We start from the raw sequence: 26,815 nt of genomic DNA on the forward strand, positions 1-26,815 counted from the left end.
GGGTTCAGATCCTCTCCTTGCTACTTACTAATTATGTAATTTTGGGCAAGTTATTCTCTGTGACTTAGTTCAGTCAGATGAGAATGATGATATTCCTTTGACATAGGGTTATTATGAATATTGGTATATAAAGTGCTTAGAAGACTCCCTGGCCGTTAATTAGTTGTCTTCCTTGTCTTTCTTCACAAAGGTACATGCTTTCAGGAATCCTCAACTTTGAAGACTGGCCACATCAGGCCAGCTGTGGGTCTTCGCTTTGAGGTGGGGCCTGGAGCAGCTGTTCATTCCCCCCTGGCCTCACAAAATGGCTTCCTACATTTATTGCTTCATGGCTGTGACCTCGAGCTGCTCACTTCGGTGCTCAGTGGCCTGGGACCCTTCTTGGAGGATGAGGAGATCCCGGTGGTAGTCCCCATGCAGATTGAGCTTCTGAACTCCAGCATCACCCTAAAGGTGTGAGGAACCTTTGGTTTTTGCCAGTGTAAGGGCACATTGGTTTTTGCCCTGGACTTTGTCAAGCAAGGAAGCAGTGACACCTGTTAACCTCTTCCCTTTTCACTGTAAAATATGGTGAGGATCAAGTGAGGAATATTAATGCGTATTTGCATTCTCTGTCAGTGTTGTAGTGGTATATAAATGTGTGTTACTGTCAGAAAAGCCAGGGTTCAGGTGAGGAGACCTTGTCTGTAACCCTAACCCTGTCTTTGGCATGCAGCATTACCATGTGCAAGCCATCAGGTTATCTGATTCTCAGTTTCACCGTCTCTAGATGGGAGAATCTGCTATGCCTCTTATACCTTCCAAGAATGTATGGACAAACGGACATAAAGCTGCTTCAAGCTGAATGATGGGAGTGTGGGTTGTGTTAAATTGCTCTGAGCTGGTGGGGGGCATCATGTGGTTTCTCTCTTTCCTGCAGGATGATATCCCCCCCATCTATCCAACATCTCCAGGCCCCATCCCCATCACTCTGGCCATGGAACATGTTGTGCTGAAGAGGAGTGATGATGGTGTGTTCCACATAGGCGGTGAGTCAGGCTTGTCAGCCTGTTGGTTTCTCTGCCTTTTCTCCTAAAAGTGAATAGGTGACACCTAGGAACTGTTTGGGAGTTGGTAGCAGTTTGTCACTTAGAACCTTTACTTGTTTTCTCTAGCTGCTGCTCAGGACAAACCATCAGCTGAAGTACTTAAAAGTGAGAAGAAACAGCCCCCAAAAGAACGGGTGTTTTTGGTGCCCACAGGAGAGGTTTTTGAACAGCAGGTGAGGACCTAACAGAACAGTACCTGCCCATAACCCTTGGGGGCTATACTCGTGAAACTGGTAAAACCCAGGGTTGGGGGCCAAAAGGTTGCATGTGCTGCCTGCATGTGGGTGTTTTGGGTTCCTGTCACCTAGCAGCGGCTTCTAGAAGTGCTGACTAGAGGATAAATGTCAGGAGCTGGAGACGAATGGTTGCTGAGGACATACTGCACCTGCCAATGAACTATGAAGAGGGAATCAAGGTCTTAGAAAAGATATAGTTATCTTAATCATTGACCTAACTTGTGGATTTTTCTCCTTGAACTCCTCCTCCCTGTTCCCTTTACTGGCTGTTGTTGCAAGATGGTATTACCATATTTAACTGTTAACTACTTATTGTTCCTCAGGTGAAAGAACTGCCTATCCTACAAAAAGAACTTATAGAAACTAAACAAGCATTGGCCAATGCCAACCAGGATAAAGAAAAACTTCTTCAGGAGATTAGGAAATATAACCCCTTCTTTGAGCTCTGAAACCAGTGGCTCAGCCATCTGTGCCAAGGAGAAAGGCTATCACCAGCAATAGTACCACCTAGGACAGAGGGCACTGTCCAGTGCTGAATAAGTCACTACGGATGCCAGAGGGACTGGGAAGCACTCACTTCACTTGTGTGGGTGTGCTTTCCACTAGCTGTTCTTACCTGGACTGAGGACAAGGGCAAAGCATGACTCTATCCCAGGAAACTGGGGCTTGCCGTGTGTGTGGCACAAGCATCATGTCTTGCCTGTATAAAGCCTTTTGGCCCTCTGTGTAGTAGGTGGAATCTTCTCAACACTGTAGGGCCATTTCACCTCATGGTTTCATGGCAGGGACATTTGCTTCCTTCACAAGCCTGTGTGAACAAGCAACAGTACCCACTTCCTTGGTCACCCACAGAGCCACCAAAGATTCCATGTCCCAGAGCTTTCCATAGCAGACCTGAAAAGTCCATGACTTGAGCTTTGGCCATGGTAGTGGAGTGGAACAGGAAATAGCCCAGCAAAGGAGTATGGGGGAAGGGGGCAGGAGAGGCACAAGAATAAGGGAGACCTGGACTCTGCCTTTTTGGGAAAAGGAACCAAGATCATAGCAATTTGGCTGATAACACAATCAGATTTTTCCAGGTTAAGCTTCCTTTCTGTTATACTTTCATCATTGTGGTGCTGTGGTAGAAAGTAAACAATAGTGGCTCAGTCATTTAATCTTTCCCCTCTATAATATAACTTACTTGAAATTTAAATCTAGAAAAAATTTCTGACTCTGAGCTAGGTTGGTGGCATGATAGGCCAGGGGTCAGTGGGGGAGCTTGCTTCTGAGCCCGCTGTTGTCCTCCTGGAGTCCTGCTTGTCTTTCCCAGCTGTGCTGAGTGGCTCTTCTGTCTCCCTGGGGTCCCTAGCACATCTGCTTTCCCAGCTCTGTGACCTTACTAGTTCTCTCCTCAGCACTCGGTGGTTTGGGAGCTGAAAATGTGTTTTAAACTTTTACATAAACAACTCAACCTGTTGCCTCTCACTTCCCTCCATCACTGTGGCTTTTAAAAATCATGTATTTTGACTCAAGTAAAAAAAACACAAAAATCCCTCATCCCAGCTAGGTTTTGCCCCCTGCCCTATAAAAGAGCTATTTCCCCCTTTCTTTCCTTTGAATTCTCCAACACTATCCCTTCATTCATACTGCCCTGTGATACACTTGAAGCTGTGTTGATTGGACAGACGTTCATCTGCTAACTTACCTTTACTTGGCAAGATGGTAAAATAGTAATTTAGTGATGTTACTATAAGTCTCGACCATTCACCTTTCCATACTGAAGGAAAGGTGAAAAGGTTTCTTCTATGGGAAATTATGCTTGACTTGCATACTCTAGTTTGATGAGGTTAAAAAGAAACGTGTAATTGCAGTGGTGTTTACAACTAATTGATCACAACCAATCATAGCTTTCTTTGTTCCTGCTCCACTCTCAACACTTCATTTGACTAGAAAAAAAAATGTATTCACCAAGGAACAGGACCCAATTTGTTCAGACTTTTGTTAAGTTTCTTTACTAAGGCAATTTTTGAAACACCAGTTACTGTGGGATGGTGGGAATTTTTCATGCTTCAGAAATAGAGACTTAGGAAAAAAGAAACATCTTTCTGGAGAAAATGCTAATGGGAAGTTACCTAAGGCTTGATGCTTGGTTCAACCTTATTTAAAATTTTTATAAATGACCTGAAAGTAGGATTTTACAGTGAAATCAAATGTCACTACTTCCAGGCAGTGAAAGGTAGACTAGAAGAGGTTTAAAAAACACAAAACCGGTCGGGCACAGCGGCTCACGCCTGTAATCCCAGCACTTTGGGAGGCCGAGGCGGTGAGATCATGAGTTTAGGAGATCGAGACCATCCTGGCCAACATGGTGAAACTCTGTCTCCACTAAAAATACAAAAATGAGCTGGGTGTGGTGGCGGGTGCCTGTAGTTCCAGCTACTCGGGAGGCTGAAGCAGGAGAATCGCTTGAGCCCGGGAGGCAGAGGTTGCAGTGAGCCGAGATCACGCCATTGCACTCCAGCCTGGCAATAGAGTGAGACTCCGTCTCAAAACAAACAAACACACAAAACCACAGAAGAGTTACAAGAAGCAGGGCTGAGAATACTCAGAAAACTGACAGGTGAGGTTCAACATAATATAAGGAAATGTATTTATGGAAGAATTATCAACTGATATGCCTGAACACTGTTAGAACTCAGGAAAGAAACAAGCATTGCTGAGGGGGAGGAGAGATCAACGTGCTGCTGTGGCCAAAAGCCTAACTGCCCTTTGGGCATCATCAGGAAGGGCTTTTGGAGATAATAGAGAACAGCACCTTATACAAAACCATGGATATGTCTTGATCGCATTATCTGTGTTTCTAGTGACCTTATTTACAAGATACATGATAAAGGGAGGAAAGATCCAGAGAACAGCCAAAATTATCAGGGGATGGAGGTATATCCATATGAGGACACATCTTTAAAATATAGACTATACTGCAAAGATGAAAGCAGAGGGGAGTTAGATCAAATATCCAGTCAAAAGCAAGGACCTGGTCCTGTACTACTAGCTCTAGGGCTCTATCTCATAGCCTTAGTAAAGAAAGCACTTCTCATAGCAAATCAGAAATGTAAGGAGCTCATTGTTTTTAAGAAGGGATGCCACCAGAAACTATACATGGGTGCAGGTTTATGAGGAATCCTTGCATGACGGCCTTCTACAAGGAATTATAGAAAAGTAGGGCTACTTGGTAATATACAACTGAGAGAGTAACTGTGTCCCTCGACAAACTACTCCTTAGTGCCTCTTTCAAAGGCAGAATGTTGATCTGAATGGATCACTGGTCTTAAGTATGGCATCTCTAATGTTCTTGAAGGGGGAGGAAGGAGATCTGGTAGCTGAAAAATATAATTATTCCACCTTAGGCTCACCTGAATTGGTTTAAAATCATACTCTGATTCTCTTCTCATCCCTTCCTCCCCTCACCCACCATATACTTCTGGCATCCCTCCATGCAAAGAAACTGTCGAATAGGCATTTCTTGGTATACCTTTACCCACACTTGTGCTTGTGGGGTGGGAGTAAAAACCTATCCAGTAAGTACCAAGGCTAACCTTCTAATGGCTGGAGCTCAGTTAGGTCTCTGGGCTCTCTAAAGGAGTCCGGAGCTCTTGTCCATGTGACAAATGGAGCCTTAGAATTTCTGGCTTTCCTTATGTGGCAGCTTTGGCCTTTGTGTCTTAAAATTCTCCCTCAGGAAATGTGATAGGGGATATTATCCCATGGGATTTTAGTAAAAATCAGCTTGCCTAATTTCATATTCCTGTTCATAATGAAGAAATGTGAAGTGGTGGTAGTCCTCAGGATTAAGTGTAAAGGAATATATGCAAGGAAAAAGTAGCAGTGTCAGCCCTTTTGGACTGCTTATGATTTCTGCCTTAGAGCTACAAGACTTGGAACAAGAAATAACAATACCTCAAGAAAATGTCTGGAGAGATAGCACCACTGTCCCTCAAAGACTTCAACCACTGCACATTACCAATTCAGCTGTGAAGCATTTACAACTGTATTATCTGTGATTGTCTACATTTCCTGTTTACATGCATGTGCTGGGGTTATGCTTTAGTGTGTATGGACTAGAGTTTAAATCCTGTCTTTAACTGGGCTGCAAGGATGGCTATCAATCCCAAATTCTGTTTTCAACTCACTGGAATAATTAATCTAGTTTTCCTGATATAAAACAGGTGGGTTCTATTCACATGATGGCTGCTCTTTACCATGTATTTCATCTGACCCTCATTTTGCCATGGACCTCAACCTTTATGTCTGCTTTTTATGGTTCTGAAAGGAATGGCTCCCGTGTATGCAATATACAAGGGATAAACACCACCCCTCACATACCCCTGTAACTTAAATGCTTCCATTTAACTCACTTAGATTACTTTCCCCTTAGTGGTAAATGGGTTGGGGGATGGGTGGTAGTGGAAAGAAGGTAGTTTGAAATATTGCCATAGTAATATGGGAACTTTTTATTCCAAACCTTTACCCTAGCTTTTTTTTCTCTCTTAATATTTGCCTAAACTTCTAAAATCAGTTATAGTAAAATCATAAAACTATGGAAACAACTGAACTTTGGTACACAAGTTAGTTCGAAGACATCTTGTTATCTGAGAACAGTAAAAGGTGTGTCATTGCCTCATGATTTATCGTAGTCATTACTAAGGGTTTCAGAGAGAATCTGGTGTGAAGCACTATCCTTTCAGAGACTAAGGCCTTTACCTAGTGGCTTCCCTACCTTCTGTCAGAATAGGAATATTCCCATGCACCTCTGGGTAGGTATAGGTAGTAGCTATTGAATGGGGATTATTTTCCCCATGGCACAAGGGGAAACACTCTTGGATAACCTTTTAACAATGAGGCTTTGCTAAGTGGCCAGACTTGGGATTTGATCTTCCTCACTTGTTATTAAGTTTAAGCCTTATTCAGTATCTCTAATTGCAATAGATATAGTTCCTGTGACTTCTAAAAAAATTCCTGGTAGAGCTGAGAAAGTATCTTTTTTGTCAGTGTATTAATTTTTGGTCAAGATTTAGCCTGAGTCTTAAAGCATTTATTCGTGGAATGCCCCACTGAAGTGTCTTCTCCGTTGGCTAAGTACATGTTTAAGGCCATGGGTTTTAATGTAAGATACTTTTAGTATCTAATTCTGTTTCCCCCACTGAGAGTGCTAAACAGAATTAGAATCTTTACTAAGACATGCTCAGGAAAGCTTCACAAGAGAACAGCTTCAAAATCTTTCTCCCTATGACACTGAATGGTAGTGAGGAAAGAATTCTTGGGGATGCCAATTACATACAGTAGCCTTATTACTGCTAATCACTGTCAATAAAAGGTCATTTCATTCACCTCTATTTGAGGAAAACAATGAGAATGTATCTGATGAACTAGAATCCTTGTCAGTATTGGGGAAATTTTAATGTTGCAATATCTAGTCAAACTTCGAGTGTACTGGTTCTGTGAACCACCTGAAAAAAAAATTAAATGTATTAAACCATAATGATTGTTGTATATCTGTTGATAAGAATCTGAAATATATGGGCTTTTATATTGTTTATTTTCCTCTGAGTCTTGGGGGGAAAATTATTACACTTTTTAACAGTGCTTGAAGTACTCTTTTATGAGATAAAATTTTAATGGTTCTACTAGAAAAAGAGCTCAAAATTTCACAAAATAGCCAAAACCAGTTGTATTGGAACACCAAAAAAGAATGATCCACTTCCCATTCCAACCAGCTAGATAGAAAATGAATACACCTAGGGCAAGTTGGAAAACAGTTTAATGATCACTCACCAAAATCCACAGGAGAATCTTAAATGTTTACAAGCACCAATTATTCCGCTATTCTTGCCATCACAGCATCCTTCATGGTAGAGTATCACAAGTCAAAGTTTCTGGTTGTTTCATCTACTTAAAACCAGATGTAAGAAACAACCTAAGTCTTAGCAACTTCAGGCTTCAATGTGAAACCATTAAAGCCCTCGGCACTTTAGGAGGCTGAGGCAGGAGGATTGCTTGAAGCCAGGAGTTCACGACCAGCCTGGGCAACAAAGCAAGACCCCATCTCCATAAAAAAAGTAAGTTAGCTCGGCACAGTAGTGTGTGCCTGTAGTCCTAGCTACTTAGGAGACTGAGGCGGAAGGGTCACTTAAGCCCAGGAGTTCAAGGCTGCAGTCATGCCGCTGCACTCCAGCCTAGGTGATAGAGCAAGACCCTATCTATCTCAAACCAAACCAAACCAAACCAAAACAAAACTCTCTTGGAAAGGTTTTCTCTCTGAAAGCAGTTTCCCTGTCCAGAAGATGCTTACGGCCCACACATCTTCTTCCAACTGGTCAAGACAGTTAAATAATTCAAAATGCCCCAAGAGGTCCCAAAATTTAGTCAAGGCAAGTATCAATCAGGCTACATACTTTCTAGGTGTGACAAATATCAGAGTTTTGAGAAAGACATTAAAATCATCATGGAATCCTTGGAGGCCTGAGATACTAAAGCACCAATGCAGACAGTCTTCTAGGAAGTCTGGAACCAATACTTCTTCCATCAGTAATATAGGCCTTTCTAGACTTTGGTCTAGAAGAAGATGATTTTTTTGTGCTTCGAGTTAGGGATCTGTCCTTTTGACTTTAACCTTCTAACGGCTTCCCTCATATGTTTGGGTTGTAGTGGCGGCATTTCTCCCCACTTCTCACACACATCCAGTGCTAAACAGAGGGTAAGGAGAAAGTCTGATTATCACACAATAATTTACTAATTACATAATCCTTTTGAGTCCTGTAATTCTCGTTAACTTTTCTTAAGCTTGCTAAGGAAATAAACCAAGACATTTTTCCTTTTTAAGAGAATATTAGTTTTAGTATAACATCTCATAACAGGCTTTATCATAGATAACAGTTTAAAATATATTTCCTATAGGCCATATGCTGTGGCTCATGCCTATAATCCAGCAGTTAGGGAGGCCAAGGTGGGAGGATTGCTTGAGCCTAGGAGTTCGAGACCAACCTGGGCAACATGGCAAAACCTTGTCTCTACAAAAAATTAAAAAATTAGCCAGGGGTGGTGGTGCGCACTTGTGATCTCAGCTACTCAGGCTGAGGCAGGAGAATCACCCGAGCCCAGGAGCTCACTGTTGCAGTGAGCTGTGATTGCATGATCAAGGCACTCCAGCCTGGGTGACAGAGTGAGACCCTGTCTCAAATAACTACATAAAAATAAAATTAAAAATTAGCCAGGTGTGGTAGTGTGTGCCTACAGTCCCAGCTACTTGGGAGGCTGAGGCAGGAGGACCCTTTGAGCCCAGGAGTTTGAGGTTGTAGTGAGCTATGATCACACCACTGTTACCATCTCATTTTGTACACCATCTTAATTTGTAATTTGTAAAAGGAAAAATAAAAAATATATAAAAAAAAAATAAAGATCACACACTGCACTCCAGCCTGGGCGACAGAGCAAGACCCTGTCTAAAAAAATAATAATAATTTAAAAGTATATATCTCCTGCTTAAAATATATATATATATATATATTTCACCAGCTAGAGTAGCAATGGGAAACAGCCAGGCTTTTTACTCAATAAAGGGGGCAGGCAGTTCCCAGGGATCACAACATTAGGGACAACTCACCATCCCACACAGGTCACCCCTGTGATTGCTTTTCTTGTATCTTTTCTTTTGGCAGCAGAAATGAGCAAAGTCCACTGCAGAAAATACAAAGTCTACTTCTGTCACCCTGGGCTGGGGAAAGGAATCAGGGAGGGGATTTCCCAGATGGTTCCTTGCCATCTGTTATTGAAACTTGCAAGGAATAATGGTCATGTTCTCCTAAATACAGGACTCCCCACTTGGTCAACTTCAAGTGCAAATGAGAACTCCCACAGGTGCTTTAATAAGCTCCTGTGTATAGATATTCTTAAAAATAAGACCACCACAGGTACAATCCAGTATTTGTAACCAACACTACTCACCTTCTTCTACCACCTCCCCGACGAAAACCTTGGAAATACCAGACATAGCAATAACAACATTCTGAGACACAGAGGTGCCAGTGATGGACTGGATCAGCTTGAAAGAAGGACAAAGACTCTCTGATTACAATAGTCAAAGACTGGCTTTGGAACACAGTACCAAGTAATTCACAGAAAAAGGTAAGATAACTGAAGTGCATTCTTTTTTTTCCCACCTAAATAATCCACTGACTTGTCTAACACCTCACTTTAAATGCCAATGGACATGGCTCTTGAGTTCAGTTCTAAAACATGATGGAGATGAAGTGTGGTGGTCCATCCTTACCCTTTTGATGGCTGCCTTAGGGAAAGCTGAGCGGCGATACATTTCATAACGGTTCAGCTGCTCCTCAGAAAAAGAAGAAACCAGGATTCTAAACAAAGATCCAGGTAACTAAGTTAACTTATATGAATGAATACACAAGATATTATTAAGTCAATAAAAGTCTCAGACAATTAAAAAATGAATTCTTAAGGGGTCAATGGCATTAGGCTTGGTGCCTTAAGGAATGAAGATAAAACACTTCTACTCCAAAGGAATTTGAGAAAACATAAAATAAAAACTTCTTTTCTTACCTGTTAACAAAAAGAATAACACTGGGTCACTGTATCATACTACACAGACTGTTTTCAGCATTAGACACTATCTCCATAAGTCTACCTTACTGAATTTCACACTGATGGTAAAAATTTAATATACAAATTTATAATCAAACCAGTAGTTTTCAACATTAACAGATTTAGGGGAAATATCTGCAAAATATGTGGAAACAGTTAATACTCCTGATGTATAATTCTTTCAAGTGAATAAAGGGGCCATATCAATTTTTGAAAATGAACAAAGTATATGAACAGGAAATTTACCAAAATACCAATGGTCAATCAACATGGGGGAAACAACCTTCATTATTAACTAAGAAAATATTGTTTTCATAGATAACATTTTTAATAAATCAGACCACTATTAAAAAAGAATGGTATTAGAATATGGGACACAAACTCACACATGCTGGCAGAGTGAACTGGAACACCTTTTTGGAGAGAAATTTGGAAATACATATGAAAAGCCTTTGAAAATGTTCATACTATTTGAATTAGCAATTACACCTCTAGGAGTTTATCTTAGGAAGTAATGGACAAGTATGCAAAGATATGTCCAAAGATCCTCATTATAATGTCAAAAGTAAAAATACCCAACCAGAACCACTATAGGGATTGGTTAAATTATAGTTCAACAACATAATGGGATACAACGTAGCCATTAAAAATGATGATTTATGAGCATATTTACTGACATGAAAATATTTAGCTATACATATCAAACATCTAAAAAAAACTTTGAAAAGGTACATACTCAAACATTATACCCAACTATATAGTTAGAGTGAACTCTGTGTGGTGAGTTTATGGGTAATTTTTTTCTGTATTTCTGTATTCTCTGAATTATTTGCAATGAGCCCATACTACTGTTACAATCAGAACATGTAATAAAGCTATTTCTATTTTTAAGAAAACTATGACCTAGATGTATAATTAGTGACATGGAAAACATTCACCATATCTAATGTGAAAAATAGGCTACAAAACAGTATTTGACATTTGTGAAAAAAAAATTTATAGATATATATGTATAGAAACTATCTTGAAACTTTTAATATAAGCAAGATATATCTCTGTGGTAAGGTGATTATTTTTTCTTCTTATCTATTTATTTTTTTTTTTTTGAGACAGCATCTGGCTCTGTTGCCCAGGCTAGAGTGCAGTGGCGCAGTCTTGGCTCACTGTAACCTCTGCCTCCTGGGTTCAAGTGATTCTTCTACCTCAGTCTCCCGAGTAGCTGGGACTACAGGCACCCACCACGACGCCCAGCTAATTTTTTGTAATTTTAGTAGAGACGGGGTTTCACCATGTTGGCCAGGCTGGTCCCGAACTCCTGACCTCAAGTGATCCGCCCGCCTCAGCCTCCCAAAGTGCTGGGATTACAGGCGTGAGTCACTGATCCCGGCCTTCTTTTTATTTATTTATATTTTCTATGCTGTAACATAATTGTTTGAAAAAATTGTTTTTGGCCGGGCACGGTGGCTCACACCTGTAATCCCAGCATTTTGGGAGGCCAAGGTGGGCGGATCATGAAGTCAGCAGTTCGAGACCCACCTGGCCAACATGGCAAAACCCTGTATCTACTAAAAATACAAAAATTAGCCAGGCATGGTGGCGGGAGCCTGTAGTCCCAGCTACCTGGGAGGCTGAGGCAGGAGAATCGCTTGAAACCAGAAGGCAGAGGTTGCAGTGAGCAGAGATCGCACCACTGCACTCCAGCCTGAGCAACGAGAGTGAAACTCCGTCTCAAAAAAAAAAAAAAAAAAAAAAAAAAAAAAAAAAATTTTAATAGAGTCCGGGTGCAGTGGCTCATGCCTGTAATCCTAGCTCTTTGGGAGGCCGAGGTGGGCAGATCACCTGAGGTCGAGTTCAAGACCAGCCTGGCCAGCATAGTGAAACCCTGTCTCTACTAAAAATACAAAAATTAGCTGGGCATGGTGGTGCATGTCCGTAGTCCCAGCTACTTGGGAGGCTGAGGCATGAGAATCGTTTGAACTCAGGAGGCGGAGGCTGCAGTGAGCCGAGATCACACCATTGCACTCCAGCCTGGGTGAAACAGTGAGACTCTATCTCAAAAATAAAAAATAAAAAAATTTAAAAAATAACATAACATAATATAACATTAGAGAAAGGGTTTCACTATGTTGCCCAGGCTGGTCTCAAACTTGGGCCTCAAGAAATCCTCCCACCTTGGCCTTCTGAAGTGTTGGGATTACAGGCGTGAGCCACCATGCCCGCCATAATGTATTAATCGTTTTATTTTCTTTTGAGCTTATAAAAGAAAATTTAAACACCAAGAAAAATTTATTAAATTTGTGTGGTCAAGTGACAGCCTCGAAATGGGGAATGATAAGAAAGTGACTTACTGCATCTTCTGAATCTCATCTTCATCTACTTTCTGCTTTTTCTCTTTCTTTTCTTTGGTATCTATTTTCAGTTTTTTGGCTGCAGGAGTAAGTAATGATGAGTCTTCCCTTTCAACTGTTGTTAAATCTGAGACATCCTGACTCTTGAGCTGGGAAGATGAAAGAAACGCTATTATATATTTGGCCTACTTTCCAGGCTTGGGCAAAGTAAGAAGACATCATCCTTATTACAAAACAACAAATCCATTTACTGCGTAGTTTTTCAGTTCTAGGCACTGACTGTACCATCAAGGATAAGATACAGTATCTCTCCTAAGGGAAGATTATGGCTCAGCCATGGAAAGGAAACCTGCTAAATAATCTAGTTTTCCAGTTTGGTTACGAGCACAGCTCCAGTATCTGTTTACAAGGGTAATGAAATGCCAAGGATCATGAAAACCACTCTCCCCCTGGGCCCACTTTTCTGACCTTATTCTTTAGAGGGGATGTCAGCAAAGTCCCCTCCATCCAGCCAGCTCTTCTGCTTCCAGATCTATAGATCTCTTTACTGCTGATAATTCCATATAGAAAGAATATTAAAAAGGAGGCCCCTTCTCATCAAAACAGTGTTTATTTCAATTTGGGACTTTCAAGTGAGCTTCTCACATGTAGTGCTCTTTTGTTCTTATTCTTCAATCCTACTGTTTCATGCAAATGTTTATTTCACATTACTAGTCTTTTTGAAGATAGGTTTGTCTCTTATTATTTATATCTCCCCCCATCAGCATTTAACACAATTTTACTTATGCTGGATGTTTAATAAATGGCTGTTTAAACCCCATTTAAAAGTAGGCAAAGACACTTCTCAAAAGAAGACATACCTGTGGCCAACAATCATGAAAAAAAGCTCAGCATCACTGATTACAGAAATGCAAATCAAAACCATAATAAGATACCATCTCATATCAGTCAGAATGGCTATTATTCAAAAGTCAAAAAATAACAGATACTGGCAAGGTTGTGGAGGCAAAGGAAAGCTTTTAAACTCTTGGTTGGAGTATAAATCAGTTCACCATTGAGGAAGGCAGTGTGACAATTCCTCAAAGACCTAAAGACAGAATTACCATTTGACCCAGCAATCCCATTACTGGGTATACATCCAAAGGAATATAAATTGTTCTATTATAAAGACACATCCACACTTATGTTCACTGCAGTGCTATTCACAATAGCAAAGACATGGAATCAACCTAAATGCCCATCAATGATAGACTGGATAAAGAAAATGTATTTTCCAGTATACACCATGAAATACTATACAGCCATAAAAAAGGAGATCATGTCCTTTGCAGGGACATGGATGGAGCTGGAGACCATTATCTATAGCAAACTAATGTGGGAACAGAAAACCAAATACTGCATGTTCTCACTAATAAGTGGGAACTAAATGATGACAACACACGGACACATAGAGGGGAACACACACTGGGGTATATGGAAGGGTGAAGGGTGGCAGGAGGGAAAGGGTAAGGAAAAATAACTAATAGATACTAGGCTTAATACCTGGGTGATGAAATAATCTATACAGCAAACCCCTATGACACACATTTACTTATGTAACAAAACCTGCACATCCTGCACATGTACCCCTGAACTTAAAAAACTGGCTGTTTAATAATAAAAATCAAATCCAAACTTCACCCCCTCTGACTTAATGTAGAATCTTAAGTATACTATAAAACTCATTAATGAGATTTAACTTGTCCCTAAAGAGGAATTCAAATTTAAACTCATAAAGGAATAGGTGGGATGAAGTTAGTCTATCTTTGACAATCTTTTCAATTTCTTTTTAGTTACTGATTTATACAAATTTTCTAACTTCTTTGTGCTTCAAGTTTGGTGGTTTGTATTTTCCTTTAAAGACCTCCATATTAGTGCCTATAACCTTTCATATTTTGTAATGTTATACATTTACATTTTAAATAATCAGGTTTTAATTTTATCATTTATGTTTTTTAGTGTGCTAATTCATTAGTGTCTACTTCTATCCTTATTAACTCCTTGTTCCTACATTCTTCTGATTTATTTTGTTCTTTATCTGTTTGTTCCCGCCCCCGACTCGCTCTGTTGCCCCGGCTGGATCATAGCTCACTGAAGCCTCAAGTGATCCTCTTGTGTCAGCCTGCCGGGTAGCTAGATCTGCAGGCGTGACCCACTCCACTAGGCCCTTTTTCTGGTTTCTTGAGTTAGGTGCTTATTTGCAATATCTTCTGGTTGTTAATAAAAATATGTAAGGCTACATATTTTTCTTTAAATAAAGCTTTGGCCAATCCCATATAATTTGATAAAGTGTTCTATTAATTTCTTTAGTCTGAAGGCTATGTAAAAAATAGTTTAAAATTTCCAGGGAGTTAGTTCTTTTTTGGTGGGGGAGAAGCTTTTTGTAGTTAATTTCAAGTTTAATGCATTGCATTAACAAGATGTGGCCTGTTATGATTTCCACTTTTAAGAATTCATATTTTTCTTTGTGGTCTGGTACATGATCAATTTTTAAAAGTGTTTCAGAAACAACATAATTTTATCCTCTGTTCGGTGCAAATTTAGATATGTAGTGAGCTCTCTGTGTACTAAGCTAATTATTCAAATCTTTGCTGTCCTTGACACCTGTTTTAAAGTTTCCTTCTTGGCCAGGCATGGTGGCTCCCAACTGTAATCTTAGCACTTTGGGAGGCTGAGGCGGGAGGATTGCTTGAGCCCAACGAGTTGGAGACTAGACTGGGCAACATAATGAGACCTTGTCTCTACCAAAACAATATTTAAAAAACCTTTAGCTGGCCGGGTGCAGTGGCTCATGCCTATAATCCCAGCACTTTGGGAGGCCGAGGCGGACGGATCATGAGGTCAGGAGTTCAAGACCAGCCTGGGCAACTTGTGAAACTTGTGAAATCTCAGCTCTACTAAAAATACAAAAATTAGCTGGGCACGGTGGCACGTGCCTGTAATCCCAGCTACTGGGGAGGCTGAGGCAGGAGAATCGCTTGAGCCTGAGAGGCAGAGGTTGCAGTGAGCCGAGATTGCGCCATTGCACTCCAGCCTGGGCAACAGAGCGAGACTCCGTCTCAAAAACGAAACAAAACAAAACAAAAACTTTAGCTGAGCGTGGTGCAGCATGCCTGCAGTCCCAGTTACTGGGGACGCTGGGATAAGAGGATTGCTTGAGCCCAGGAGGCAGAGACTGTGCCACTGCACTCCAGGCTGGGTGACAGAGTGAGATCTTGTCTCAACAAACAAACAAAACCTGCCTTAAAGGAGCTCGCAGTGAGCCAAGATCACGCCACTGCACACTCCAGCCTCGGCGACAGAGCGAGACTGGGTCTCAAAAAAAAAAAAAAACCTGCCTTAAAATACTTTTGTCAAATGTTCTCTTTTCCTTTTTCTTTCTTTCTTTTTTTTTTTTTTTCGAGACGGAGTCTCTGGTACCCAAGCTGGAGTGCAGTGGTGCGATCTCGGCTCACTGCAACCTCCGCCTCTCAGGTTCAAGCGATTCTTGTGCCTCAGCCTCCTAAGTAGCCGGGATTACAGGCGCCCGCCACCATGCCCAGCTAATTTTTGTATTTTTAGTAGAGACGGGGTTTCGCCATGTTGGCCAGGCTGGTCTCAAACTCCTGACCTCAGGCGATCCACCCACCTCCGCCTCCCAAAGCGCTGGGATTACAGGCGTGAGCCACTACGCCCAGCCAAATTTTCTTTTTTCTAAACTTTATGCTCAGAAAGGCTATTTCCATCTAATCTATTGTTCACCCACGATCTCTTTTTTTTTTTTTTTTTTAGACGGAGTCTCGCTCTGTCGCCCAGGCTGGAGTGCAGTGGCGCGATCTCGGCTCACTGCAAGCTCCGCCTCCCGGGTTCACGCCATTCTCCTGCCTCAGCCTCTCCGAGTAGCTGGGACTACAGGCGCCCGCCACCACGCCCGCTAGCTTGTTTTGTATTTTTAGTAGAGACAGGGTTTCACCGTGGTCTCGATCTCCTGACCTCGTGATCCGCCCGCCTCGGCCTCCCAAAGTGCTGGGATTACAAGCGTGAGCCACCGCGCCCGGCCCACCCACGATCTCTTAAATCCCTTCTAGCTCTAAGACCCCAAGATTCTACTTCTAGAAATGTAATCCTGAGAACGATGAGTTTCTGGTCCTGACCGATGCTCAGCTAGGCAACACTGCTGAACTCTCTGTAGTATAAAAACACCAGACCCAATTGATGGGTCCCTGATCACCGGGTGCGGTGGCTCAAGCCTGTAATCCTGGCACTTCGGGAGGCCGAGGCGGGCGGATCACGAGGTCAGGAGTTCCAGACCAGCCTGGCCAGCATAGTAAAACCCCGTCTCTACTAAAAATACAAAAATTAGCTGGGCATGGTGGTGTGCGCCTGTAATCCCAGCTACTCGGGAGGCTGAAGCAGGAGAATCGCGTGAACCCGGGAGGTGGAGGTTGCAGTGGGCCAGAGATCGCCCCATTGTACTCCAGCCCGGGCGACTCTTTTATAGAGTTACAGGTTAAGTCGAACACGATTGTTGTCTTAACATCTAAGAGGAACCATATTGCGGTGAAAGGGGTGCTACGAATCCTGGGTTTTAGCTCTTGCACTACGTCTCAGTGTGACATTGGATCCCAATTTCCTCACCACCAAAGCCAACGGGCTATTAAAACTCCCTTAGAAGTAGCTTTAATCCCTAAAGACAAGACTAAAAATATTTACACAGTGCTTGAGCCTCTGGAACCGAACCAGCACTGGAGTTTTGTTTGGTCGTCCCCTCTCTTCCCCCTCAAGATTAACGATCTGGAGGGAATTCTGGTGAGTTCGAGTTCTCGTAACTTGGGAGGGACTAACCAGAAGCCCGGCGAGCAGCCAGTAACACAATCTCTGGGTATTCCTTCAGCCTCATCAATACATCTCTTCCTACCTCGCCTTCCTCCGCTGCAGCTTCTTTCAAGTCCGCATCTGCGTCTCCGTCAGTTTCCTCTGGGATTCCATCCGTGTCGGTAGCCCCCGGGTCCCCGGGCGCAGCGGCCGTCTCATCCGACTCCCCTGTCTCTCCACCTTTGTCGGAGGGCGACTCGTGGGCATCGTCCATCACGGATAGGATTGGAAGGGAGAAGAGATCGCGGAAACGTCTGAGGCAGAAGCTCGGAACCCCGAGCTGCACAGGCCAGGATCTTACTTCCTGTCGTCGCGCAGCGATGACATCACCCCTACCTCTCTCCTGAGGGGTCATTTTGAGGCGCGCGTAGAGAACTAGAGGACTCATTTTAACTTTGGTTTGGCGACAGTGGGAAGCGGGAAAATTGGACGTAGAGTTCAGACTATGGATCCTCCTCGCTGGGAAACCAGCACTTGTGAAGGAGCGCAGTTTTGTTTACTAAATAACTTTTTCCTTTTCGCCTGTCTAAAAATGCAATGTCAGTTAATCCCTTCGTTAACCCCTCAGAGTAAAGTTGGGGGACTGGGAGAAAACTCAGTTCCGTTGTATGGCGGTGTCGTGGAATGGGGCTACCCGGGATTGGTAAACTTTCAGGCAAGGACTCAACCTTGTATATTTCAACTGGCCCGAAACCGCGGGCCTGTGTATACATAGAATTGCTAGCATTTCCCCTCCATTCCGCAAGCACCTTAACAACGAAAAGTCATATAGCTTGAGCAGAATTTATCCAATTCATTTATTCATCCATAACTATTGACTACGTACTTTGATTTAGAAACAGTGCTAGTACCGGGGAACAAAACACACACAGTTTCTACCCAGTTAAATGATTTTTTCCAGTTCGCCAGTACTCAAGATTCAGGTATGTTTCTACAAGTCTGACACTTTTCTATCAGTTTGGTTAATCTCATCAAAACTAGGAGGAAAGCCTAAAGAGAGGAAGGTGTCTCCTTTGAACGTTTTACTTTAGTGAACTAGTTCATCATGTACTGGGAGGATGAAGTGGTGAGGATATTTCTATTTTAAAATTTTCTTCTCTTCCCTCATTGAGATACGAGGGGGAGGGCGTTTTATTCACCTTGGTATGACTAGGTCCCCGCACCTATTACATATTTAATTTATGCGTGCTGAAAGAATGGACTTGGAAATGTAGGTGCGCGTTACCATATTTATCTCTTTGTTTCTACGCTGCCTGGACGAATTACCGTATTTCCTGTCCCAGGAGCTCCCAAAACCTTTGGGGAAGCAGCGCACTTCGGGAGGCGCGTACAGGTGGGCCTGTTTGTCCCTTTCCACTTGTATAATGGGGGCCCACAAGGCGCTGTCCCCATGCCCCGAGAGGCCTGTCTCGGCACAGCAAAGTCCACCTGCGCTGGTCCGCGGAGCCCCGCCCAGCTAGGTGAGCTAGGGGGCGGGGCGCGGGGGCGCGGTGACGCGTGACGCCGGATCCCGGAAGTGACGCGCTCGTGGGGAAAAGGCAGGGAGGGGGTGGTGTCCCCAGCCGGTTTGGGGGGTGCGTTGCCCGGAGACGGAAAGTTTGGGAGCCTGAGCAGGCTCAGCTGCAGCCCCGGGGAGGGGGTCCAGCGGGTGGCGGCCCTGGGGATGGGGAAGGAGCAGGAGCTGCTGGAGGCGGCCCGCACCGGGCACCTCCCGGCGGTGGAGAAGCTGCTGTCCGGGAAGCGGCTCTCCTCAGGCTTTGGGGGCGGCGGCGGCGGCGGCTCTGGGGGCGGCGGCGGCGGCAGCGGCGGCGGCGGCGGCGGCGGCCTCGGCTCTTCCAGCCATCCCCTCTCCAGTCTGCTCAGGTGGGTACGCGTCGAGGCCGGGCCGCTGCCTGCAGACCCCTTCTCCCCCACTCGTCTCTTGGGTCCCCAGAGAGATCGGGGGTCCTGAGACTCGGGCGGGGTGGGCTTGTGGCGTGCCCGGGGCGAGACAGGCGGCCCGCGGGCCAGGGTACCGGAGGGCGCGCAGGTCCGAGTCCACGCTGCTCCGGGCTCGCCTGGTCTCCCCTTCTGACCCGGCTGTGAAGAATGGTGGGAGTGCCCAGGTGGCAGCCTCCGCCGCATGGCACAGCCGGGGTTCACCCTTGCTTGCTACAGGGTGCCAGCTGAAGTAGCTCACAAAAGCCAATTAAGAGCAAATATGTATATCATATATATATATATATATGATCTCCCTCACCTGCAGAAACTCCTACGCCTTGTACAATCTCGAGGCTCCTCTGGAGGAAATTCTATTGATTTTCTTCTCTTAGGAACTTGGAACCTTCCACCAGGCTACACAGGACGTCGCTTTTTTTTTTTTTTTTCGGAGACGGAGACTTGTTCTATCACCCAGGCTGGAGTGCAGTGGCGCGATCTCGGCTCACTGCAACCTCCGCCTCCCGGGTTCAAGCGATTCTCCTGCCTCTGCCTCCCGAGTAGCTGGGATTAGGCGCCCGCCACGACACCCGGCTAATTTTTGTATTTTTAGTAGAGACGGGGTTTCACCATGTTGGCCAGGCTGGTCTGGAACTCTTGACCTCAGGAACCGCCCGCCTCGGCCTCCCAAAGTGCTGGGATTACAGGCGTGAGCCACCGCGCCTGGCCCCTCGCTTTTGTTTATATTAAAATTGCCTCTGGATGTATCATTTTCAAGATGTTCGTCTTTGAGCCTCTCTTGTGCTTGAAGTTCAAATTGTAGTTCCTTGTAGTGAACCTCATTGGATTAGTCTAAGTGGCATATGCAGGATTCATCCGGGGGCTTATTCATCTAGAAATAAAGGCAGAGACTTGTTTAGGAAACCGAGGGATGCTGTAAACTTTTCCAAGGTCTATTGTTAAACGCTTCAATCTGGAGCTGTAAGGACCGAGGGGAAAACATCAGTTTTGTGTGGCTTCGAAGGGGGATTGGAGGTGCTTTGTTAGTGTGAGTTAAATGTGTTGGTTCAGCAGCGCTTTCATAGCCTGATTTCTTTTTCCTTCCTTGTTCTTTTGAGGTTTTTAAGAAGTGGAAGTTCATTTAGAAATGGCTTCGTTAGCTTTTGTTCCCCATTACTTTATGTAACTTCAGTTTGAGTGAGCTGGGACCATATAAGCCTAAGGCGCTAATAAATTGTTATTAATAGATATTAAGCACTGAGTACCAACGCAGGTCTTTACAGGAAGATTTTAAAAAGCAGTATAAGTAGGTACTTAAGATTTGTTGAAGAAATAAAAGTATCAGTTGGAGGACAATAAATTTCTAAATAAATGGATGGCAGATGGTATTACTCGCTGTAATTGCTAGCAGCTCAGATAACAGAGACATCATTTAGGGATGGAGTGGAAGTCAGGGCTTCCAAAAGGAGGGAGACTTAAGCTGGCCTTGAAGGATGTGAGGATTTGGGTAAGTGAGTTACGATGGGCATGTTTCAGGTGGGTACCGCATGATCAGAGGCACAGAAATGAGAACGGAAACTTATTTGGTGCTCCTTAGGCAACAGAAGAACTTCCTGCCCGGACCCTTGAGAGGCTGGGCATAATAAAGGTAAATAATAATGGATGGGTATACTTCCATACATCATGTTTATATTCTCACTCCCTAGATCAGTGCCTGACAACTTACAGGTGTTCAATAAATGTACAGTGAATGCATGAATTGGGTTTTGGATCTTACCTGGATTTGCCACTCTGCAGTTCTGATGCCTGAGAGGTGACAAGACTGTACAGGTTTGGAGATGCCTCTGTCTTTAATGAGTTGATGACATAGCAGTTGGAGATTTTCCAGAGACATCTTAACCCTCAGCATATCCTGCTAAAGTGAGAAGTTTCTCATATCTCCCACCCTCAAGTACAGGTCAAATTATTCTTTTTTTTTGGAGACAGAGTCTCGCTCTGTCCACAGTCTGGAGTGCAGTGACACTATCTCAGCTCACTGCAACCTTCGCCTTCCTGGGTTTGAGCGTTTCTCCTGCCTCAGCCTCCCAAGTAGCTGGGACTACAGGCAAGCGCCACCACGCCCAGCTAATTTTTGTATTTTTTGTAGAGATGGAGTTTCACCGTGTTAGCCAGGCTGATCTCAATTTCTTGACCTCGTGATCCGCCATCCTCAGCCTCCCAAAGTGCTGGGATTACAGGCGTGAACCACCGTGCCCGGCCTCAGGTCAAGTTATTCTTAACATGCTCACTCGGAGACTGTTGAAACTCTGCTGAGGATTTAACTGCCATCTAGTTAATACAGTTAAGCAAGACTAGGAAACCTGTTGAGCACAATGCTTCTACTTTCGGCCTCTTGTTGATGTGTCCTGTCTCTGACATAAAGTGTGTTAACTCTCTGTTCCCTAGAGTTAGAGAGCTGGCTCACCTTAACTTGCTTCTGTGTCTTTTGTAGAGAGGGTAAATGCCTAAGAGCTTCCCAGCCTCTCATTCCTGTGACTCCTAGGGGCAGGGAGGATCTGGAGGCACTAGTTACACTAATTAGAGGTGACTCTGGTTAAAGCTAGTAAAAGATTTCTGAGCAAATGAGACCATGCCTAGGTCAGTATGTCCTGGCTTTTTAGATGTGGACATAGTGAAGGGTAGGTTACTTCTACTCCCAACCCTCTCTCCCCTCTAGACCCTGGATTATTTAATGAGAGCTGTGGAATCATAGCTTCAGATTTGGCCTTTGTATTAGCGGCCATATTCTACCCCTACTTGTACTGCCAACTGTAACTTGCCTTTGTCCAGGTGTCTGAGTGATGAAGTAAAGCTGGCAGGAATAGGAGCTTCCAGTTGCAGTGGAATAACTGTTCCAGACCACACGTGTTTGGGTATTCAGCTGTTTGTGTTCCCCCATCCCGTCTTCCACAAAGGCTTTGTGTTTATTCTTAAGCTACAAAATGCCCTCTTCTCTTACCCATCCCTTTTCCTCTACACAGCTTGGGCTTAGGTTTTAACTTCTTAAAGCCCTTCCTGATGACCCTAATACACACAGATCTCTCAAGCTTCCATGTCTTTGGAGCGCATCATCTGTAGTGTACTTTGCTTGCCTAGCTTTCACATTGATCGCCTTGGCCTGTCAGTATAATGTTTACATATAGCAACCCTCACCGATTGATACTATACCTGAGAATCAGAAAGTCAGCAAAGAAGATTTCTACTAGAAAAACATGTTGTTATAAACTTTGTGTTCTTCTAGCCTTCCTTATTTACTGGATATTTATTCAGAGACAGTATAGCATTATATTTAAGACCACTTGCTCTTGTGTCAGACTTCCTGGATTCACATTCCACTGCCACCACTGACTAGCTGCTTGACATTATTCAAGTTAACCACTTTGATACTCAATTTCTGCATCTGTAAAATGGGGATAATACGATCTGCCTTATAGATATCATCTTAGATAATGTGTGTAAGGGACTTACCATAATTCCTGGCATATTCTAAGTCCTCAATCTTAGTCATCCTCAGTTCAGCACATACAGTTTTGCTGTGTTGCACCTGTTCTGTGCAAAGTACCATGCCGACACATTATTTATTTTTATTTTTGTAGAGATGGTGTCCCACTATGTTGCCCAGGCTAGTCTCGAACCCCTGGGCTCAAACGATCTTCCTGCCTCAGCCTCCCAAAGTGCTGGGATTATAGGTGTGAGCCACAGTGCCCTGCCTGACACGTTTTAAATGGTGTTTTTTCATGCTTGGGGATCTGTTTTCCAAGACTGGCAGATTAGAAGGAGTAAATAAGGGAGAGGAATCATTCATATACCCAGTGTTTACCGATGATGTACTTTGTGCCAGGCCAAGTGATTGCTAGATGCACTGCACAATATGTCTGAGACCTGGGACATTGTAGGTGGTCTATTAGAATTAGCCTGTCTCTTCATACATGTTCTGTTCCCTTACAGAGTTTATAGTAGTATGATACATCTGTGTGACAGGTCAACAAAAAGGAGACAGAGAAAGCATACAAATTTAGCATAATTTATCCCACCTCCCGGCTGTTTGAATCTATTAACGTAGGTGTATATTGCCCTATATACCTATGTAAGCCCCAAGCATCAGTTTACTCTATCTTTGTGCTATGATTTATGTTTATTATGACTGTTAGCCATCAAATAAAGATTAAATTATGTTCAATATAGCTTGTTAGTGAAAGAAGAAAAAAATATAGTTTTCTATCCAAAATGGTTTAAATATAATTTTTGTTACTTAAAAGGATAAGCAATAGATTATCTAGAAAGCACAGTTATCCAAAATGTCTAGGCTTACAGAGGCTCTGGATTGCATGGATTATACTTTATATAATACGCATTTTCTAATTGTTTAATGGATGCATGCCTTCGGTCTATACCTTGGGAGCTTGGGATAGGCATTCTATCAAACTTCTTAGAATATTTTTTAGCTCTGGGCACGTATCAGGCACTCAAATTCTCATGTAACAAGAGAGTTTGCTATGTTTAGAGTTATAGTGAAATATTGATTTCCAAGAAAGAAACTCTTGTATAAGAATATAAGATTTGGTTAAAAGTAAATTCTGTCAACTAAAAGGCCAAAGAGATCTGAGAAAAGGAAATGTTAAAACCAATCATGGCCGGGCACAGTGGCTCACCTTTGTAATCCCAGCACTTTGGGAGGCTGAGGCGGCTGGATCACTTGAGCCCAGGAGTTTGAAACCAGCCTGGGCAACATGCTGAAACCCCATCTCTATGAAAAATACAAACATTAGCCGGGCGTGATGGTGTGCGCCTGTAGTCCCAGCTACTCGGGAGGCTGATGTGGGAGGATTGCCTGAGTCTGGGAGGTTGAGGCTGCAGTGAGCCAAGATTGTTCCACTGCATTCCAGCCTGGGTGACAGAGCCAGACCACGTCCTCCCACCACCCCCCCCCCCCAAAAAAAAGAAGAAAAAAGAAAACCAGCCACAATAGCTTCAAACTGTAAATTGAGTTATGAACTAAATACTGATGTATATGAATGGAAAAGTAAAGTGAAATGTACTTCTTAGGGTTCAGAAGCACAGAGAAACTAAACCAAAGATCACAGTTGAGGAGATTATGTCATGGTTTAGGAATATTTTATGCTTAATTTCTCAAGCATGAGAAGGGTGAATAAGAAAAGAGGATGCCAAGGAGACTTGCTGGAGAATCTGAAAATTTATAGAGAGTAGGAATGAATGTGGCTGTAAACTAATTTTTATGCTGCCAATTTGTTTGGGGAAAAAAAGAAAAAGAAAAAACTATTCCAAAACAGATATGAATTTCCCAAGATGTGAAAATGTTCTGAAATAAGGAATGAAACATGAAAAATTTTGAAAAATGGACCTCATTTGGAGGATAATAACAGATTCTCCCAAATGTCAGAAAATATGACAAGTAATTCATTGTTTTAAAGAAAGCTTCCTAATATTTATTTAAGGACTTTGGGGTTTTTTTTTTTTTTTTCAATTAAAAAAAAATTTTAAGAGACAGGAGTCTTGCTAATGTTGTCCAGGCTGACCTTAAACTCCTGGGCTCAATTGATCCTCCTGCCTCATCCTCCTAAGCTATTGGGACTGTAGGCACGTGCCACCATGCCAGGCTAGACTTCTTCCTCTTGTTACTGTTATTATTTTTTAAACAGTGATTAGCATAACCATTCTATTGAAATGGTCTTTTATTCATTCCCAGAATGGATCTGAAGCTTGGAGATTATAATGACATGACAGCCTTTTCTCATGCTGACCTTTTTACTTTTGCCCACTACTGTGCCAGATTTCTTTTGAAAGTGCCTATTTTAAGCAAAATGGTTTTAACATCTTAAGGAAGAGGGCAACACTGACCATGTAAGGATTGTAGAATGGAAGGGCCTGGAAACAGATCTTGTGGATTTGGATTTGTCTGATCTAAGTTCCTGCTCTTCTAAGAGAATGCAAAAACAAGATAAAATGCAACTATCCACTAGCATAGCAGTTTTCTGGGTCTTCCACTAAACTATCTTAATTAATTAAAAATAGTTTTTCAAGAATGTCTTTCTTTTTTTTTTTTTTCTGAGCCAGAGTCTCTCTCTGTCGCCCAGGCTGGAGTGCAATGGCACGATCTCGGCTCATTGCAACCTCCACCTCCTGGGTTCAAGCGATTCTCCTGTCTCAGCCTCCCGAGTAGCTGGGATTACAGGCGCACATATTTTAGTAGGGACGGGATTTCACCATATTGCCCAGGCTGGTCTCGAACTCCTGAGCTCAGGCAATCTACCCTCCTCAGCCTCCCAAAGTGCTAGGATTACAGGCATTAGCCACCGTGCCCGGCCTTTTTTTTTTTTTCCAGAGACAGTGTCTCACTCCTTTATCCAGACTGGAGTACAGTGGTGGAATCTCAGCTCACTGCACCCTCTGCCTCCCAGGTTCAAGCAATTCTTGTGCCTCAGCCTCCTGAGTAGCTGTGATTACAGGCATGCACCACTGCACCTGGCTAATATTTGTATTTTAGTAGAGACGGGGGTTTCACTATGTTGGCCAAGCTAGTCTCGAACTCCTGACTTCAAGTGATCTGCCTGCCTCAGCCTCCCAAATTGCTGGAATTACTACAGGTGTGAGCCCCCACGCCCAGCCAAGAATGTTTTAAAATACTCCCTTTAAGTGTGATTTTGTTGGGATGGCAGCCCTGTTCCTGCATTTTGGAATTGCTCTACTTACATTTTTGCTTTCCCTAAAGCAGAGTGTGGTTCCCCTGTTAAAAAACAAAAGGAAAAAAAAAAAAAGGTAACGTGCTTGGAAATGACTTTTGTGGTAGTTACTTTATATGTAAAAATCTAGAAGGTGCCTAATCTTAAACTGCATAAGGCATTCACTTAGAATTAAATTAATTTACCCAGCCTGGGCAACATGGCAAGACCTCGTTTCTACAAAAAATAAAAAAATTAGGCCAGGTGCAGTGGCTCACGCCTGTAATCCCAGCACTTTGGGAGGCTGAGGCGGGTGGATCACCTGAGGTCAGGAGTTCGAGACCAGCCTGGCCAATATGGTAAAACCCCATCTCTATTAAAAATACAAAATTAGCTGGGTGTGGTGGCCTGCGTCTGTAATCCCAGCTGCTTAGGAGGCTGAGGCAGGAGAATTGCTTGAACCTGGGAGGCGGAGGTTGCAGTGAGCTGAGATCGTGCTATTGCACTCCAGCCTGGGCAAAAAAGAGTGAAACTCCATCTCAAAAAAAATAAAAATAAAAAATTAGCTGAGTGTGATGGCATGCACCTGTGGTCCCAGCTACTCGGGAGGTAGAGACGCAAAGGTGGGAGAATTGCTAGAGCCCAGAAGGTGGAAGGTTGAGGCTGCAGTGAAAAGAAAATTTACTACAAAGTTTAAGATTTAAAGTCAGTGGTCTCCTTTTTCCTGCATCCTCCAATTGAAGTTCAGTTTTTACTCTCTTAGTTGCAAAAATTAGAGACAAGAAACAATGAAACAAGCTTGTGATCTGAAGAATTTGACTTGTATCTAGTAGCTTCAGCATGTTCACGGGTCATAGGAGGTTATGGTCCCAGTGAAAGTTACATTCTTGGCCAGAAAAATCCCTTCAGGAGGTTCTTTTTCCCACAGCGGATTGTTCACCCAAAACAGCTGTGAATTTTGGTTTGCAAAAGGA

General features: G+C 43.2%; 3 protein-coding genes across 11 annotated transcripts in view; 2 read left to right on the forward strand and 1 right to left on the reverse strand.

Annotated features, from left to right (window-relative positions):
- Positions 1-2,049, forward strand: part of BLTP3A (bridge-like lipid transfer protein family member 3A) — an 81,562-nt gene extending 79,513 nt beyond the window's left edge. For all 3 annotated transcript variants that reach the window (XM_032141756.2, XM_032141754.2, XM_032141755.2), the window contains 4 exons: positions 191-453; positions 920-1,028; positions 1,155-1,261; positions 1,648-2,049. In XM_032141756.2, the coding sequence (XP_031997647.1) occupies positions 191-453; positions 920-1,028; positions 1,155-1,261; positions 1,648-1,773 (605 nt within the window). In that variant the 3' untranslated portion in view covers positions 1,774-2,049. The remainder of the gene's footprint in view (positions 1-190; positions 454-919; positions 1,029-1,154; positions 1,262-1,647) is intronic.
- A 5,057-nt stretch (positions 2,050-7,106) lies between these two features.
- TAF11 (TATA-box binding protein associated factor 11) lies at positions 7,107-17,534 on the reverse strand. 3 transcript variants are annotated; one of them, XM_032141757.2, is made up of 6 exons: positions 17,249-17,524; positions 12,313-12,461; positions 10,351-10,377; positions 9,633-9,720; positions 9,308-9,404; positions 7,107-8,049 (listed from the first exon to the last, which is right to left on the reverse strand). In XM_032141757.2, the coding sequence occupies exons 1-6, from the start codon at positions 17,417-17,419 to the stop codon at positions 7,919-7,921; spliced, it is 663 nt and encodes a 220-aa protein (XP_031997648.1). In that variant the 5' UTR covers positions 17,420-17,524; the 3' UTR covers positions 7,107-7,918. The 3 variants fall into 3 exon arrangements, with proteins under 3 accessions (XP_031997648.1, XP_031997649.1, XP_031997650.1); XM_032141758.2 differs by lacking the exon at positions 10,351-10,377 and having other exon boundaries at positions 17,249-17,534; XM_032141759.2 differs by lacking the exons at positions 9,308-9,404; positions 10,351-10,377 and having other exon boundaries at positions 7,993-8,049; positions 17,249-17,534.
- Positions 17,535-18,720: 1,186 nt separating this feature from the next.
- Positions 18,721-26,815, forward strand: part of ANKS1A (ankyrin repeat and sterile alpha motif domain containing 1A) — a 207,592-nt gene continuing 199,497 nt past the window's right edge. The window contains exon 1 of one of the 5 annotated variants that reach the window (XM_032141614.2): positions 18,721-19,068. In XM_032141614.2, coding sequence (XP_031997505.1) covers positions 18,869-19,068 — 200 coding nt within the window. In that variant the 5' untranslated portion in view covers positions 18,721-18,868. The remainder of the gene's footprint in view (positions 19,069-26,815) is intronic. The other 4 variants (XM_058432144.1, XM_058432145.1, XM_032141613.2 and 1 more) reach the window with 4 other exon arrangements.

The sequence above is a fragment of the Hylobates moloch genome, unplaced genomic scaffold (genome assembly GCF_009828535.3).
Source record: "Hylobates moloch isolate HMO894 unplaced genomic scaffold, HMol_V3 SCAFFOLD_20, whole genome shotgun sequence".
NCBI lineage: Eukaryota > Metazoa > Chordata > Mammalia > Primates > Hylobatidae > Hylobates > Hylobates moloch.